Here is a 17,044-nt window from a genome sequence, read left to right as displayed (position 1 = left end):
GGATTTAATGGACGACTTGCCATATATGCCGAAGAAAATTGTATAGACCATAAGAAACAAATGGTAAAACTAGTTATAAAAATGAAAATTTTTAGAAATCTGAAATGGGAATCTGATGGTAGAAAGAAAATTCCCATATCAAGTGGAAAACCACATAGGAAAGTACGAATTTTAGGAAATTAACTACTGCCGCAAAAATCAGTGGACTTATTTTCTCCAAGTATTTTTAATAAAGTGTTTAACAATTAATTTCAATAATTTTTAAACTTTTTTAGTAATTAAAATAATAAAATATATCAATTTTATAAAATATTACAACTTTTCGTATTTTTAACTACTTTATGTGATTTTTAAAATCTTTAAAATTCCCTACTTTTTCAACTTATTAGTATGATTTTCAATTTTTAAATATTTTTTGAGAAATGTAAAATTCTCAGCTCGGATGTGGTTCGGTATATTATAACGGTGGCGCCACTTTACAGAGTGAATGCGGTGGGACTAGTTTAGTAGTAGGGAGAGGGGAACACGGTTGCAGCTGCGACGCTTATTTTCCCTGTATTGCGTGTCTTTATAATCTAACATGATAGCTGATTAAAAATGATGATTTTTCTTTGAAATAAAAATACACCTTAAACTTGAGTATATATATTTATTTTTCATCTATTACTTATTACAATATATCCATCATAAATTATTGTATTTTAACATTTTCTTTTTCACATACCGGTAGTGTGATTATAAACTTAAAACTACAAGTAGTTTCGAGTTGATTTGGCCATTAAGACGATTTGATTCTTGTCATTTCTTTAACATTTTAAAAAGTTGTGCCGGATATGTTAACGTTAGAAAATAGTACAACGATAACAATGTTTTAAAATCGTCCTTTCCGTTCATTTTAAACATCTGATATGAACAACTAGTATGATTTAATGAATTAATTTCAAAATTTACAACAGCGACGTGGCGTTTTCATTGTTTTTAATATAAGTACTCTTTGCCGTTTATTCTTTATATAATTTATTTCCTTGCGTTATTTCATTTAATCCTTTTATGGAAGATCGAATCTTTTTTTTTGTCATTTAATTCTAATGTAGTTACTAAATTTTTTTTAAGAGTATAAGGAAAATTTACAAGTAGGGTTTATGTAATAGTTTTTCTATATCTATGGAGCGACTAGAGTTTTATTTTTAAGTTTATTTTCTTTATTAGAACATTTTAACTAAAGATGTAAACTAATCAGGGTGTATTTAGTTAGGATCGGATAAATAAAGTTACAAAGTCATAAAACAATTAGTATTATTTATCAAGGTAATTGAATATTTATTTTGGAATTGTGTTTATGACTAAAAATCTTCCCAACTCACCCTGCAGAAAACAAATTAACATACTATAACGTCGTATTATTATGTTTTAATGGCATTTTTTTTATAGTGGCCTAATTTAATTAAAAAGCAACCTCAGAATAGTATAGGTTGAAAAATCTACTCTACGATTCTATAGAAGAGCTCGTGATATCTCAAAATTTTACATAAGATTGGTTCGTATAGTTCCCATTGTTTGTTTTTTTCTAATCAGACTTTGTTCTAGTTTAATATTGTTCCAAAGAATTGCACTTTCTCCGCTAAATTGAAGTGTTAATGTAATACGTTTTGTGCCTAACTTCAATCGTGGTATTGGTCTGAATCAGTCGAAATTGCTACAATTCCATTTTTATTTTGGTCAACTTTTCCTAAATTTTTCGATTTAATGTTTATTCTAATTTTTGTTTTAAATTGAAAAATTGACTCATATTCTATGTCTTTTTCTATCCTTTTCTGTGATTAAAATTGGTTGTGTATAGTTGAAAATGTTTAATTTTTTATCCAATTACAACATTTGAGATAATCAATTTTAAGGCATGTTTTAGTTTGTGGAATTCGTCAGCATCTTTTGAATAATACGCTCTTTTTAAAGGGTGTACGGAAGAATTAATTAATTAAGAAATAAATACTACGTACTTATCGAAGCTGCTTATTTGAGGTTCGTGTTTTAATTCGTGGAATGTTTAAAACTTTAATTCTTTTTTGTTACAATAACAAATAAGCAATTTCAACGTGGCAGGTATGAATAATAGGTATCGTTAAATATTTACACAATATACATTTCTCAAAATGATAGTATGTAGTAATAAATAAATGATTTTGGGTGTTTCAACGCAATGTTAATTATGAAGGGATCATTTAAATGCAGGTACTAAATAAAACTGAATAATGGAGGTTAAAATTTATACTGGGTGGTTCGTTGAAAATTTTCTTTTTCTAAAAATACCCTATGTTTAAAATGTACTTTATGATAAATGATAATACGTAACTAATCTAATTAATTAGGTAACAAAAAACGTAGGCTGTTGGCAGTTGTTGTCGCTAATAAGTCTGCTAAAGCCGTTTCTTCTTTGTACTAATCGATATTCTCGATTAGTTCTTTCGCCTATCTTCTTCGTTCGTTCTAAATTTTAAATTAATATCCCTATAACCACACTTATGTACAATTAAAAACAACTAGCGCGCGCAACAATAAATATAAAACGGACTCTCGTTCTTATTTACATCTAGGCATTATAACAACGTCCTCTTAAGTACTTAATTAGTATAGTAACATTAATTAACAGTAATAAACATTGCTTTGGCATTTTAACACTTACTACGAAACGTTTATGTTCGATTTATGAACTTACTTCTTCGTTATTATTATCAATATAGTACTAAAGAGAGACAGGACATTTTTAAGATTGGGTTTTGAAATTTTTAATTTTATACTTTTCATTTCTTCAACTAAAATACAAAGTTGCAGAAGATTTAGAAGCCCTTAACAACGCCGTACACTTCTAATGATGATAACACCAGGTACATGACCCATAATAGGAATAAAAATCCGGATGTAATATATTTGGCTACAACTGGACCACCCAATTCGCCACCTATTGATTTTGATCGCCTAAGAAGTAAGACGATGATGGTTATTCCCGCTCCAATACAGAACATTGTTACCGAGAATGCCAAACTAAAAAAAAAGTAAGATAAAATAGTTTTGTTAAATTAATATTAATGGATCAAATAAATTGTAGAGTAACGCTAAAAACAAGGATAGATATATTACGATATACGCTTTGATGTTACAGACTGTCTATTACGTGATAATAAATTCAATCAAATCGATAAAGGTAACTAATAAGGTCAAATCATCAAATAATCTGAATATGAACTGCATTCTAAACCTGTCACTGTAAAATAAAAACAAGGAAATTCTACAAGTTTCTTTTCATCAATGTTCTTCTGGGCCTCTTTCACATTTTGTAAGTTCATCCTATCATTTGTAAAAACGTAGCACCGAAATTTTCATTTTATCTCGTTATTGCATAGTTACTCATTGTAATGCTGATGTCAAGGTAATCATTTGTGTCCGATAATTGCTGTTAAGTTAGCCGGTCTTAATATAATTACATCCAGTCTCATTATATCAATGTTTATCAAATTGATATTCCCAACGGTTATTATTTTCGACGAGGTATTGATTTGTAATTGCAAACATCTGAAACGTTTGGTTGCTGAATTGGACAATAGAGGTATTGAATAGTATTGATTCAGTTTCAAGAAAATATTTTATTCGATTGCCATTTACTTCTACTTTAATTTTCATAATTTGTCATTTGAAGTTGTTTTATTAGCCAGATTTATTATTGTTAGAAAATTGTTGTTCAGAAAATTTTTTCATTACAAATTTTTGCTTATAGTTTGAAAATTATGTAAATCTTTAAAATTGGCGTTTAGTCTGTGAGACTACGCATCAGTTTCAGTGCATGAAAACTTTACGTCGGGTATTATGGGTTAAAGGAAGTTCGAGTTTAGGCTCCTGACACATCCAACGTTTTCGCCTCACGAAAGGAGAGACTATATCAACTACATGTGTCGAAGAGAAACCGAATTCAACGTTGGGGGAAGAGAATACAGAATTTCTTTTGACAAGTTAAAATCGTTTTTGATGCGCTTGGCTACAAGTATTTTGTTATTCATTGTTATTTCAGCATTGCATTTATTCAACTTTATATGTGCGAATAGATTTTTTGAACAAATATATAATTAAGCCGATATGTTGCAATAAAGGGGTGTTTTCTCATATAATTTTACTATTTGTAGTGGATATTAATCGAAAAGTGCCAAACGAACTTTGAAACAAGTTGGCATTAAAATACTTTTCAAATAATTGGTTACAAGCGACTTGTACTAATATGTCATAACATTCTAAAGTCTTCTAAATTAATTTATAGTCTCGATATGCAAATTAGTATAATAACATAACCAATTATCCATGTTGCAAGTGGAAATTATAAAAAAATTCAAAAACAGATAAAAACTTCAAACTTGCTTTATTGTAGTATATAAATCGGAACCGGTTTCGGAATCAACGTTCCATCATCAGCCGAAAGTGTCAGAGAAACTAATAGGCGAGAAGAGATTTATTTAATGATGACATTTGTTGTTGAAGAAGATGAACGTACAAAATTGAAAAATTTCTTATAAAAATTGAAAAAGTTTTGAAAAAAATTTTTTTAAGTCGAATTGACAAAGTTAAATTTAAATTGTTAAAAATTAAATTCTTAGTTAAAGTTACAAAAGTGTGAAACGTGGATTGTTATAAAAATGTGAAACAATTTAGAGACTGATGGTCATCAAAAATTGGAGAAAAATCAGAATTTATTTAATGTGTTCAGTGTTACGAAACAACCATATTGGCGGAGAGAGAAGAAGAGGACTCCAAAGTATGAAAATATCCCAAAGTGTTAATAAAAGTGTCCTCTTTCCAATGAACCAACCCGTTTTGAAAAATAACTTTTAGTTTTTGAGAAAACAATATTTGAAGTTTTGATAAAATTTTCGATGTTGCAATTTTCATCGATAATTTTCAAAGTTCGCTATAAAATTAATTTCTGGAAGGATCCTTGTGGAAATATCACCAATTATTAATTAAAATATCCTCTTTTTAATGCAATAAGCCGTTTTGAAAAATCGCTTTTAGTTCTTGAGAAAAAATTTTTTGAAATAATCGACAATTTTTTCGAATCTTGCAATTTTCGCCGATTAAGTTTTAAAAATTCGTATAAAATCCATTTCTTGGAATACGAGTTTGAAAATATTCCAAAGTGTTGATAAGACTTCTTTCCAATGAACCAACACGTTTTGAAAAATAACTTTTAGTTTTTGAGAAAACAATATTTGAAGTTTTGATAAAATTTGCGATGTTGCAATTTTCATTAATAATTTTCAAAACTCGCTATAAAATTAATTTCTTGAAGGAGCCTTGTGGAAATATCACCAATTATTAATTAAAGTATCCTCTTTTTAATGCAACAAGCCGATTTGAAAAATCACTTTTAGTTCTTAAGAAATAAATTTTTGAAATAATCGAAAATTTTTTCGAATTATGCAATTTTCGCCGATTAAGTTTTAAAAATTCGTATAAAATCCACTTCTTGGAATATGCGTATGAAAATATCCCAAAGTGTTAATAAAAGTGTCCTCTTTTCAATGAACCAACACGTTTTGAAAAATAACTTTTAGTTTTTGAAAAAACAATATTTGAAGTTTTGATAAAATTTTCAATGTTGCAATTTTCATCGATAATTTTCAAAATTCGCTATAAAATTAATTTCTTGAAGGATCCTTGTGGAAATATCACCAATTATTAATTAAAGTATCCTCTTTTTAATGCAATAAGCCGTTTTCAAAATCACTTTTAGTTCTTGAGAAATAAATTTTTGAAATGATCGAAAATTTTTTGGAATCTTACAATTTTCGCGGATTAAGTTTTAAAAATTCGTATAAAATCCATTTCTGCGAATATGAGTTTGAAAATTTCCCAAAGTGTTAATAAAAGTGTCCTCTTTCCAATGAACCAACCCGTTTTGAAAAATAACTTTCAGTTTTCGAGAAAACAATATTTGAAGTTTTGATAAAATTTTCGATGTTGCCATTTTCATCGATAATTTTCAAAATTCGCTATAAAATTAATTTCTTGAAGGATCCTTGTGGAAATATCACCAATTATTAATTAAAGTATCCTCTTTTTAATGCAACAAGCCGTTTTGAAAAATCACTTTTAGTTCTTGAGAAATAAATTTTTGAAATAATCAACAATATTTTCGAATTTTGCAATTTTCGCCGATTAAGTTTTAAAAATTCGTATAAAATCCATTTCTTGGAATATGAGTATGAAAATATCCCAAAGTGTTAATAAGAGTGTCCTCTTTCCAATGAACCAACACGTTTTGAAAAATAACTTTTAGTTTTTGAGAAAACAATATTTGAAGTTTTGGTAAAATTTGCGATGTTGCAATTTTCATCGATAATTTTCAAAATTCGCTGTAAAATTAATTTCTTGAAGAATCCTTGTGGAAATATCACCAATTATTAATTAAAATATCCTCTTTTTAGTGCAATAAGCCGTTTTGAAATAATCGAAAATATTTTCGAATTATGCAATCACTATCCGTTCCATCACTAATCTATACGTTATTCGATTCACCATGAGTTCTTCTTCGTTTTTTAGACAACAAAATAGCTAAACAAATTTTAAATAACGTAAAATTGTACATGAACACTCCGGGGCTAAATTGAATCGATAAGAGATGAACTTTAAATTGTGAGAAATTAATTTTGTGTAGTATGACATTTCCAATTTTTTTTTGTTACAATTTGTGTACTATTTTTTGAATGATTTATTTGGTGAAATACTGTAACATAGGTTGGCGAATTCTATTTTCTCGAGCAGAAAGACGAATACCACCGGGGACATTTATGGAACGTCGCATGATTTACGTTGGGAAACCGCAATTCCGCCTTGGATATAAATCACGCCGTCTCGGAAATTCCGAGCCACCTGTAAAGGCGACGCCGTAAAGATAAAAACCTAGTAATAACCGATTCTCCGATGGAGAAACGAAATTTATACATCCCATAGTTAATTCTCACCTCGTTTCTCAACCCTTTTATTTTAAGTCCGTATATTTTCAAAATTTAATTTCGGGGTTTCCTAGAAAATTAATATGGCCAATACTTGGTTCGTAAAATTTCGGCGTTATGGAAGGGAAAAGGGGGAATTCAAAATAGGCATTGTTATTCCGCTTATCCCCTTTCGGAAATTAATCCAACGCTCGGGGGCATACTTACTTGCCCGGGTTCACTTTGAAAGCGTTCCCGTGATAGTTGTGGTAGATGGCCGCTAGGGACCATGCCACGCCTATTCCAAGAAAAACGTTGACGGCGTTACTTCCGGTCACGTTCCCTATGCTTGCGTCCGCGTACTTATCTTGGATCGCGGCCACTTTACTTGCGAAAGTATCTGCAAACGATAACATCTTGAGTTTAACAACCCGTAATAATTCTTAAGAATACAAGGAATAATTTTCTTGTCTTTATTTACATCCTATGTAAAAGCCTAAAGTATTTAGTAAAAATTGGAATAAATAATACAACAAAAACGTTTATAAAAACAACATTCGAATAAAATATTAACACAAACAACGGATTTATATTGTTTATAGAAATTTTAAAATTGGTTTTTCGTTGTTTGTTGGTGGAAAAATAATATACAATCAAAATCCAAATCTATTTACTATTTAGGCGTTGATTGCTAAAAATTATTTATTAAATTCATTTTAAAAAAATTTATTAATTAATTTATCAATTATTTTCCAGCTATTTGAAATTACAAGTTGACAGCAACGGAAATATTTTAAAATACTTATGCATGCATGAATTGCATAAATAATATGTAGAGAGCAGTAATCGATTTTTTTCACCATCGAGAAAATTATACTGAAATTCATATAACATTGATAATTACCTGGAATACTTGTGCCCAAAGCTACGAATACAATAGCTGTTACGGAATCCTTAATTCCTAATGTAGCACCAAAATGAGATGCTACGTCACCAATAACAGCCGTAACAATACCAATTACAACTATAGATATTACGAAACAAAGATATCCTCTAAATAATCCTAAAAAAAAAATGCTCATGATGATTAAAAATAAATAAAAGAAAGAAAATTTTACCTGTTGGGGGAACGAAAGCAAAGGCAACTTTCCAAAAGAATGTTAGACAGTGCATAAAATAGTCCATGTATGAAGGAGCTTTCTCATCCGATTCATCGCTGGCGCTGACGTTTACGGCTTCCACAAACTGTTCTTTCCAAGATGACGTTCCTATTAGGAGTGATGCGTTGGCTCTTTGCACCAACTTGTCGACAGTGTTCTGAAAGTAATAAAAAGAACGATATAAAATGCAACTTGGCAAACTTGTCAATGATATATTTCGGTTGGAAAGTTGGTTGCAGGAGTTTAAAGGGGGGTTGGGGGTGTGTCAATTTTAGTACTCGTTTTCCATCGTACAGGACCTCGACGTCGAGGTTTTGCGGTGATTTATAACAAACCGGAGGGAGGCGTAAATTGCACGGTTGTCGTATCGAAGGGGAAAATCGATTTATTTGTAGAACTTTCAAGATGCGACAGACACAGGATGTTGGGTGCATTTGTGTGTGATGGCGAACACGTATAAAGCAAATTGGTTGTACGTTTTTTCTTTGGTCTTTTTGTTTTTAAATGAACAGTGTGCTTTGGTAGTAGTAAAATGAATAGTACAAAAGAAATGTGTACAGATTCAAGATATAAGAATTCCTAAATTACAGCTAGAAAATTTTCGAGCCAATCTTTTTAATTAACATTTAAATTTTAATTCGTCTCATAATTCATCATGGAATAGGTACAGTTTTCACCTTGTTTTAGAGTCTATAAAACCATCATTAGACTTATACTGTGCTATGGATGCGAGACATGAATTATGACAGAGAGTTCAAAGAATAAGCTGGAACTATTTGAAAATACTGAAGAAAATGGAAGAACTTCATTATTCTTCCAAACGGGGAACTTAACCATCTGTTCAAGGAAGCCTCTATCTCAGAATTTGTCAGGGTGCAAAGACTCCAATGAGAAGAATGCCAAAAAGCTCTTACGCAGCAGAATGCAAGGCAAGAGAAATACTAGCCTCTATTTGAGCTGCAGTGCTTTTGGGGAGCGAGAGGAGATGAAGAGAAAATGATAATAATAATAACTTTTTGCGAAAACATCCGACGAGTACATATTATGTCTACGATTGTGATCAAAAACATCAAAATTTGGTGTTATCTTTTTCAAATAACTTATGGGATATGTTTTATGGGTTAATTTTAAACCATTCTTGTACGAAACATTTTTTTTCATCAGTTATAATTAATGAGTTATACAAGCAAATTGTCAAAAACCCTAAAATTTAGTTTTATATTTGAGTTAGCTTGGTACTACTGACTGGTGGATTAAAATAACTCATCGGATATGTTTTATGGGTTAATTCTAAACATTTGTTGTACGAAACATTTTTTTCCATCAGTTATAATTATTAAGTTATAAAAGAAAATTGTTGAAAGCGTCAAAATTTCAATTTTTTAAGTTGGGTTGGTAATTCTGATTGATGGAGTAAATATCTGTATTCAATACGTCTTATGAGTTAATTCTAAACATTTTTTGTTTAAAAAGTAATCCTCATAATTCATAATTAAGAAGTTATAACCGAAAATTGTCAAAAACCCCAAAATTTGGTATTATTTTTGAGTTAGGTTGGTACTACTGATTGTTGGATTAAAATAACTCACTGGATATGTTTTATGGGTTAATTCTAAACATTTGTTGTACGAAACATTTTTTTCCATCAGTTATAATTATTAAGTTATAAAAGAAAATTGTTGAAAACGTCAAAATTTCAATTCTTTTAAGTTGGGTTGGTAATTCTGATTGATGGGATAAATATCTGTATTCAATACGTCTTATGAGTTAATTATAAAAGTTTTTTGTCTAAAAAGGAATCCTCCATAATTCATAATTAAGAAGTTATATCCGAAAATTGTCAAAAACCCCAAAATTTTGTTTTATTTTTGAGTTAGGTTGGTACTACTGATTGGTGGATTAAAATAACTCACTGGATATGTTTTATGGGTTAATTCTAAACATTTGTTGTACGAAACATTTTTTTCCATCACTTATAATTATTAAGTTATAAAAGAAAATTTTTGAAAAGTTAAAATTTCTATTTTTCTTAAATTGGGTTGGTAATTCTGATTGATGGGATAAATATCTGTATTCAATACGTCTTATGAGTTAAATATAAAAGTTTTTTGTCTAAAAAGTAATCCTCCATCATTCATAATTAAGAAGTTATATCCGAAAATTGTCAAAAACCCCAAAATTTTGTTTTATTTTTGAGTTAGGTTGGTACTACCGATTGTTGGATTAAAATAACTCACTGGATATGTTTTATGGGTTAATTCTAAACATTTGTTGTACGAAACATTTTTTTCCATCAGTTATAATTATTAAGTTATAAAAGAGAATTATTGAAAAGTAAAAATTTCTATTTTTTTAAGTTGGGTTGGTAATTCTGATTGATGGGATAAATATCTGTATTCAATACGTTTTATGAGTTAATTATAAAAGTTTTTTGTCTAAAAAGTAATCCTCCATCATTCATAATTAAGAAGTTATATCCGAAAATTGTCAAAAACCCCAAAATTTTGTTTTATTTTTGAGTTAGGTTCGTACTACTGATTGGTGGATTAAAATAACTCACTGGATATGTTTTATGGGTTAATTCTAAACATTTGTTGTACGAAACATTTTTTTCCATCACTTATAATTATTAAGTTATAAAAGAAAATTTTTGAAAAGTAAAAATTTCTATTTTTCTTAAATTGGGTTGGTAATTCTGATTGATGGGATAAATATCTGTATTCAATACGTCTTATGAGTTAATTATAAAAGTTTTTTGTCTAAAAAGTAATCCTCCATCATTCATAATTAAGAAGTTATATCCGAAAATTGTCAAAAACCCCAAAATTTTGTTTTATTTTTGAGTTAGGTTGGTACTACTGATTGTTGGATTAAAATAACTCACTGGATATGTTTTATGGGTTAATTCTAAACATTTGTTGTACCAAACATTTTTTTCCATCAGTTATAATTATTAAGTTATAAAAGAAAATTGATGAAAAGTAAAAATTTCTATTTTTCTTAAGTTGGGTTGGTAATTCTGATTGATGGAGTAAATATTTGTATTCAATACGTCTTATGAGTTAATTCTAAACATTTTTTGTTTAAAAAGCAATCCTCATCATTCATAATTAATAAGTTATAACCGAAAATTGTCAAAAAACCCCAATATTTAGTCTTATTTTTTAATTAGGTTGGTACTACTGATTGTTGGATTAAAATAACTCACTGGATATGTTTTATGGGTTAATTCTAAACATTTGTTGTACGAAACATTTTTTCCATCAGTTATAATTATTAAGTTATAAAAGAAAATTGCTGAAAAGTAAAAATTTCTATTTTTCTTAAGTTGGGTTGGTAATTCTGATTGATGGGATAAATATCTGTATTCAATACGTCTTATGAGTTAATTATAAAAGTTTTTTGTTTAAAAAGTAATCCTCCATCATTCATAATTAAGAAGTTATATCCGAAAATTGTCAAAAACCCCAAATTTTGTTTTATTTTTGAGTTAGGTTGGTACTACTGATTGTTGGATTAATATAACTCACTGGATATGTTTTATGGGTTAATTCTAAACATTTGTTGTACGAAACATTTTTTCCATCAGTTATAATCAGAAAATTGTTGAAAACGTCAAAATTTCAATTTTTTTAAGTTGGGTTGGTAATTCTGATTGATGGAGTAAATATTTGTATTCAATACGTCTTATGAGTTAATTCTAAACATTTTTTGTTTAAAAAGCAATCCTCATCATTCATAATTAATAAGTTATAACCGAAAATTGTCAAAAAACCCCAATATTTAGTCTTATTTTTTAATTAGGTTGGTACTACTGATTGTTGGATTAAAATAACTCACTGGATATGTTTTATGGGTTAATTCTAAACATTTGTTGTACGAAACATTTTTTTCCATCAGTTATAATTATTAAGTTATAAAAGAAAATTGTTGAAAACGTCAAAATTTCAATTTTTTTAAGTTGGGTTGGTAATTCTGATTGATGAAGTAAATATCTGTATTCAATGCGTCTTATGAGTTAATTCTAAACATTTTTTGTTTAAAAAGTAATCCTCATCATTCATAATTAATAAGTTATAACCGAAAATTGTCAAAAAACCCCAATATTTAGTCTTATTTTTGAATTAGGTTGGTACTACTGATTGTTGAATTAAAATAACTCACTGGATATGTTTTATGGGTTAATTCTAAACATTTGTTGTACGAAACATTTTTTTCCATCAGTTATAATTATTAAGTTATAAAAAAAATAAGAAAACTTAAATATTTTTATCTCTGTACACATTTCTTTGGTAAATAAGTGTTGTGTTGTTTTAATAAATTACTTACTGTGTAGTTGTTTATAAGTGTTTTGCCATCATTCGGTCGCTTATCATTCGATTGCCAAAGAAAGATTAAATTAAAATTTATTAATTGATGCATTGAGGATCTCGTAGATTTTAAACAGATATAAAACGGTGTGGTAAGATCACTTTAAACGCTGAGAACCGTAGAGTGGCTATTAAAAGTTGTATGCTAATTTGAACAACACCCACTTTATTGAAGATGATAAAGTGAACTAAAAATTGTTACAGAAATAAAACAAAAAAAGTCTTGAAGTGGATTACTAGAAAGCCGGTTTGCGCGAAGGTTCGGACCTCTCACTGAAGCATTACGGTTTAATGGAGAACCCAATCTTCCTGGATTACTTGTGCACTTGCACTGCTCTATTTTGTAAATTGCCTCTCCACGCCGAACCGAAGTGGCTAGTTCTTACCAACGAAATTTACCGACGCGCTCAACAGTAAAATTCAAACCGGAGAAAATAACGATTTTAACGTTACGTACGTTTATCATCAATAAATTTAAAATTGACGTTTTTAACGGTTTTTATTGCATTCGATAACATTTCTTTAATATTAACGCATAAAGTATTTCGTGATAAAACATAAACTTTCATAAGCAATTTTAAAGCATCTATATTATGCTTTGAAATAAAATAATATGAGTAAATTTAAATTTTATAGATGAACATCAAGGAATAAGACAACATCAAGTATTGATTGTTCTGTTGTGCACGCTTAATTACATTGTTTGTCTCACGTTCTATTTAACCGTAACGTTGATTATCGATTCTTAATGTTCATAAGACCTAATATTAAATACTCATTATTAGGAATTAAGTATCATATAAAATATGAGGTTAATAAGTTGGGGATTTCACGATGTATACAACGATAAATTAGATTTAGGCATATCGTGATCTATCTATAAATCCTTAGCCACCAAACACGCAAATAGTAGGATGTTTCGTTTAATTCGGCGTGACATCAAATTATTCGCTCCATTAAGTAACATCCAACAAGCGTTCGCCAACAATTCAAAGCTAAATACTTGTTAAACTGAATCATTTGTTCTTTAAATTCCTCATTTAAGCTATTTTCCCCCTTTTAACCTTGTTTTGCAAAGAACCTTTTGTGTTTACCACGAAACTGCTTCGTACATACGTGTAGGTATTGTTCCATTATGCTTTTCTCTCAGTTTCGTGGAAAAACCCTTTTTCTAACAGTTGAATAATTCAGTTAGTGGCAGAAAAGGCGACGTCCGGTGTCGTCTATGGAGACGCCCGTGGGCGATGAACGTTTACATTCGAAACAGACAGATCGATAGGAAACCCGGCATTTCTCGTATTAACGGAATAGCGACGAAAGACGACAACAGCAATAATTGAGTTACAAAATAGAATTTTAACTAATATACTAGATCAAAGTGATCTTTTACGAAATGGCTTCAACTTAGCTTTCATTCAATATCTATCAACAAAGACTGGACTACTTTATTAAAAACGAGCAGTATAAATAATAAATATTACATATTTTGAAAAAGATGGATTCTTTTAACCACTAAGATCTTAAAGGAAACATAAAAATAAAGATCGAACAAAAAAAATGGAAATCTATAAAGGCTTTTTACAAGATAGAATAATAAAAAACGGGGCTAAAAACGTATAGAATACGGGTTTTCCCTTCTTTTACGGTTATGGCCGTAGTCATTTACTTGCAGGACGTTCCTGGTGAAGATTTTACTACATGGACGGTGCGTAAATTTATTTCGGGGTGAACTGCAGAACGGAGGAGGAAAATAATATCTTAATTTACAGCGGATATGGTTACATGAAAATGAAATTACGAGGGTGGAACGTGTTCCTGAAGCGAAAGCGGAGTATTTTCTTTGTGTTTATTCTTCATTCTTCTCAATTTAAATTCATAAAATGGTCGAGGTTGTCGTATATTGTTTACTTTATTATGTATTCAGAGGCTTTGTATTAGGAATCATAAGACATTTTAACCCTTATTATGTCATAACGCAGGAATTACTTGTGGGCGAAACGTTGTAATACGTGTTGTACAGGCTGGTTCAAATTCGATGTCCGAATTACATGTCATGATCTCGTTTTTCGAAAAACTGCTAATGCCAAAAACCTCAAAGAGCTATCGTCTTAGAGGCCAAAATTGAAAATATTGTAAAACCAGCAAGTGCAATTATCTTGCTTATTATTATAGGTGGAGTTTTATAACTAAGACATTATATGGACACTTTTTTACAGAGAATTTCATGACGTAATAAATTTTTCGGTTTTAGATTTTAAGATATCGTGACAATTTTCGTTTTTTTAAATGGAAACAACCACTGATTATTTGCTTATTAAATTCGTTATTTTTTTCTGATTACAAAAATGTAGGGTTTGATAGGTCTATTTCTTATTGTTTTAGAATAAAGCTAAAAATAAACTTTTTTTTAGTGTCGTCAAAGAAATTAAATTTACAGTTTCCTGTAAATTATAACTAAAAATTAAAAAAACATATTTCTGATATTTGAAACAAATACATTTGTTGAACTATTTAATTTATATTTGTTTTACACAAAAGTTGGAATAGATTGCATTATTTTACATTTTTTATTAATATTTAATATTATTATTAAATAACTTAATAAATTATTGACAGATGGCGCTCATAAATATTTTTTTTAAGTAGCGCGGTTTGCCGCCATTTTGGCTCGAAAGTCAAGCGGGAAATTTAAAACTATATCGTTCTATTGATAACATTACGCCAAAACTTCATTCTTTTTTCTCGTGGTACTCTTAAGAGTCGAAAGCCCTTCTTACTGCTATTTTTGCAACTCCAAAGGCAACAAGCCGGCAATATTGTTGTAAATAAGTGGTGAGATGGAGTGACAAATTGTCAAACCGCCATTTTGGCTCGAACACAGGCGTCATGAACATGGTGTGCAATCTTACTATTATAAAAATGTAGACCGAGATTTAGTATCCTCACAATTCACTGGATGACGTTGTAGTCTGAATTTGCAGCAATCTGCATTATCTACACAAACAAAGCGCTTGTAACCATAGAAAAATTTATATGTAACGTCAAACTCAGAGGTGACGTCACATTTTTGTTTAGTCGTTTGGTGTGATAACTGGCGATAACCCCGTTCTATAAGCAAATTTTCTTCCTTACTTTCTTTTGGCTTAGTGTTTTATATCCTTTAGTTAAGTGTTTAAATAAGTTTAATCTTTTGTCACATCCTGATAAGTTTATCCGATAGATAAATTAGCACTCTAAGGCCCACTACTACCACTTATAGTTAAAGTCTGTGATAGCATTATCTATCGGATAGCTTAAAAATTGGTTACTACCACTGTATTTATCTTATAGATACCGCTATCCAACGGATAACTTTTGAAATATCTGTAACCCGTGGATTGGGTGTCGGATAAGTTGCTATCTAAGGGATAACTGCGGATACCTAACCTCAAATAGAATTTATACTAACGTATAAAATTCGAGCGTTTTACTATTTCGGTTAAAATAAGAAAAGTAATATAAACTTAAATAAGAAACTATTAATAATTAACATTAGATAAAATCATTTTAACCTAAAAAAAAATAAAAAATGCATAATATACATATATAATCAAAGAAATATAAATAAACTTAAAAAAGACTGGAATAATCATAATCCATACTTCAGCAAAAATTTAAGAATTATACTGGTGAAAAACCAAACTTAAAGGAATAGTCGGAAATGCTCTGGTCAGAAGATTAATTTGCAAGGAAAAGTCTGAAATTGCAATAGTTATAAACTAGACTTCAGCAAAAAACAGGAATTACATTGTTCAAAGTCCACATCAAGTCTGAAATTACTGTTCAGAGAAAACAAAAAATTGATTATAAACCAAACATGATTTTTCATGGCAATACTTATGTGTTCAATAAAAGAATGCGAAGAATATGAACAATAAACCAATAGACTTGTCTTGTTATTGCACAGGACAGGAAATCACCAATACGGAAACTTTGCCAATACAGGATAAGCACAAAAGCAAAGTAATAGCTGCAGAAATGAGGTACCGGGTGGTACAAGATCCGTATAGATAACAAGAGGCTCCCAACAAGATCTAATGCTTCTAAAAAACTAAATACTGCTTTCTGAAGAGTAGATACTGCCGATAGGTCTAAATACAGCATCTGGAACACTAAATACTACTTTCTAAAGACTAAAATTGCTTTGTGGAGACTAAATACAGCTTTCTGAAGACTAGATACTGCTGACAGGTCTAAGTACCGCAAAAGAAAGATAAGATATTGTTGGAGAAAACATACATAATGTTGGCAGAAGACTAGATATTGCTTCTAGAAGACTAAATACTGTTTTCTAAAGACTAGATACTTCCGACAGGTCTAAATACAATGTCTGGAACACTAAATACTGCCTTCTAAAGACTAAAATTGCTTTGTGGAGACTAAATACTGCTTTCTGAAGACTAGATACTGCTAACAGGTCTAAATACTGCAAAAGAAAGATAAAATATTTTGGAGAAAACATACATAACTTTGGCAGAAGACTAGATACTGCTTCTAGAAG

General features: G+C 29.7%; 1 protein-coding gene across 2 annotated transcripts in view; it reads right to left on the bottom strand.

The window, feature by feature from the left end:
* Nucleotides 1-635: 635 nt before the first annotated feature.
* Nucleotides 636-17,044, bottom strand: part of LOC111421032 (sodium/calcium exchanger 3) — a 108,379-nt gene continuing 91,970 nt past the window's right edge. For both annotated transcript variants that reach the window (XM_023054142.2, XM_023054143.2), the window contains exons 4-7: nt 8,093-8,291; nt 7,879-8,037; nt 7,203-7,374; nt 636-3,039 (exon numbers count right to left, since the gene is read on the bottom strand). In XM_023054142.2, coding sequence (XP_022909910.1) covers nt 2,835-3,039; nt 7,203-7,374; nt 7,879-8,037; nt 8,093-8,291 — 735 coding nt within the window. In that variant the 3' untranslated portion in view covers nt 636-2,834. The remainder of the gene's footprint in view (nt 3,040-7,202; nt 7,375-7,878; nt 8,038-8,092; nt 8,292-17,044) is intronic.

This window comes from Onthophagus taurus, chromosome 7 (assembly GCF_036711975.1).
Source record: "Onthophagus taurus isolate NC chromosome 7, IU_Otau_3.0, whole genome shotgun sequence".
Lineage (NCBI taxonomy): Eukaryota > Metazoa > Arthropoda > Insecta > Coleoptera > Scarabaeidae > Onthophagus > Onthophagus taurus.
This window is presented reverse-complemented; position numbering and strand designations above follow the sequence as displayed.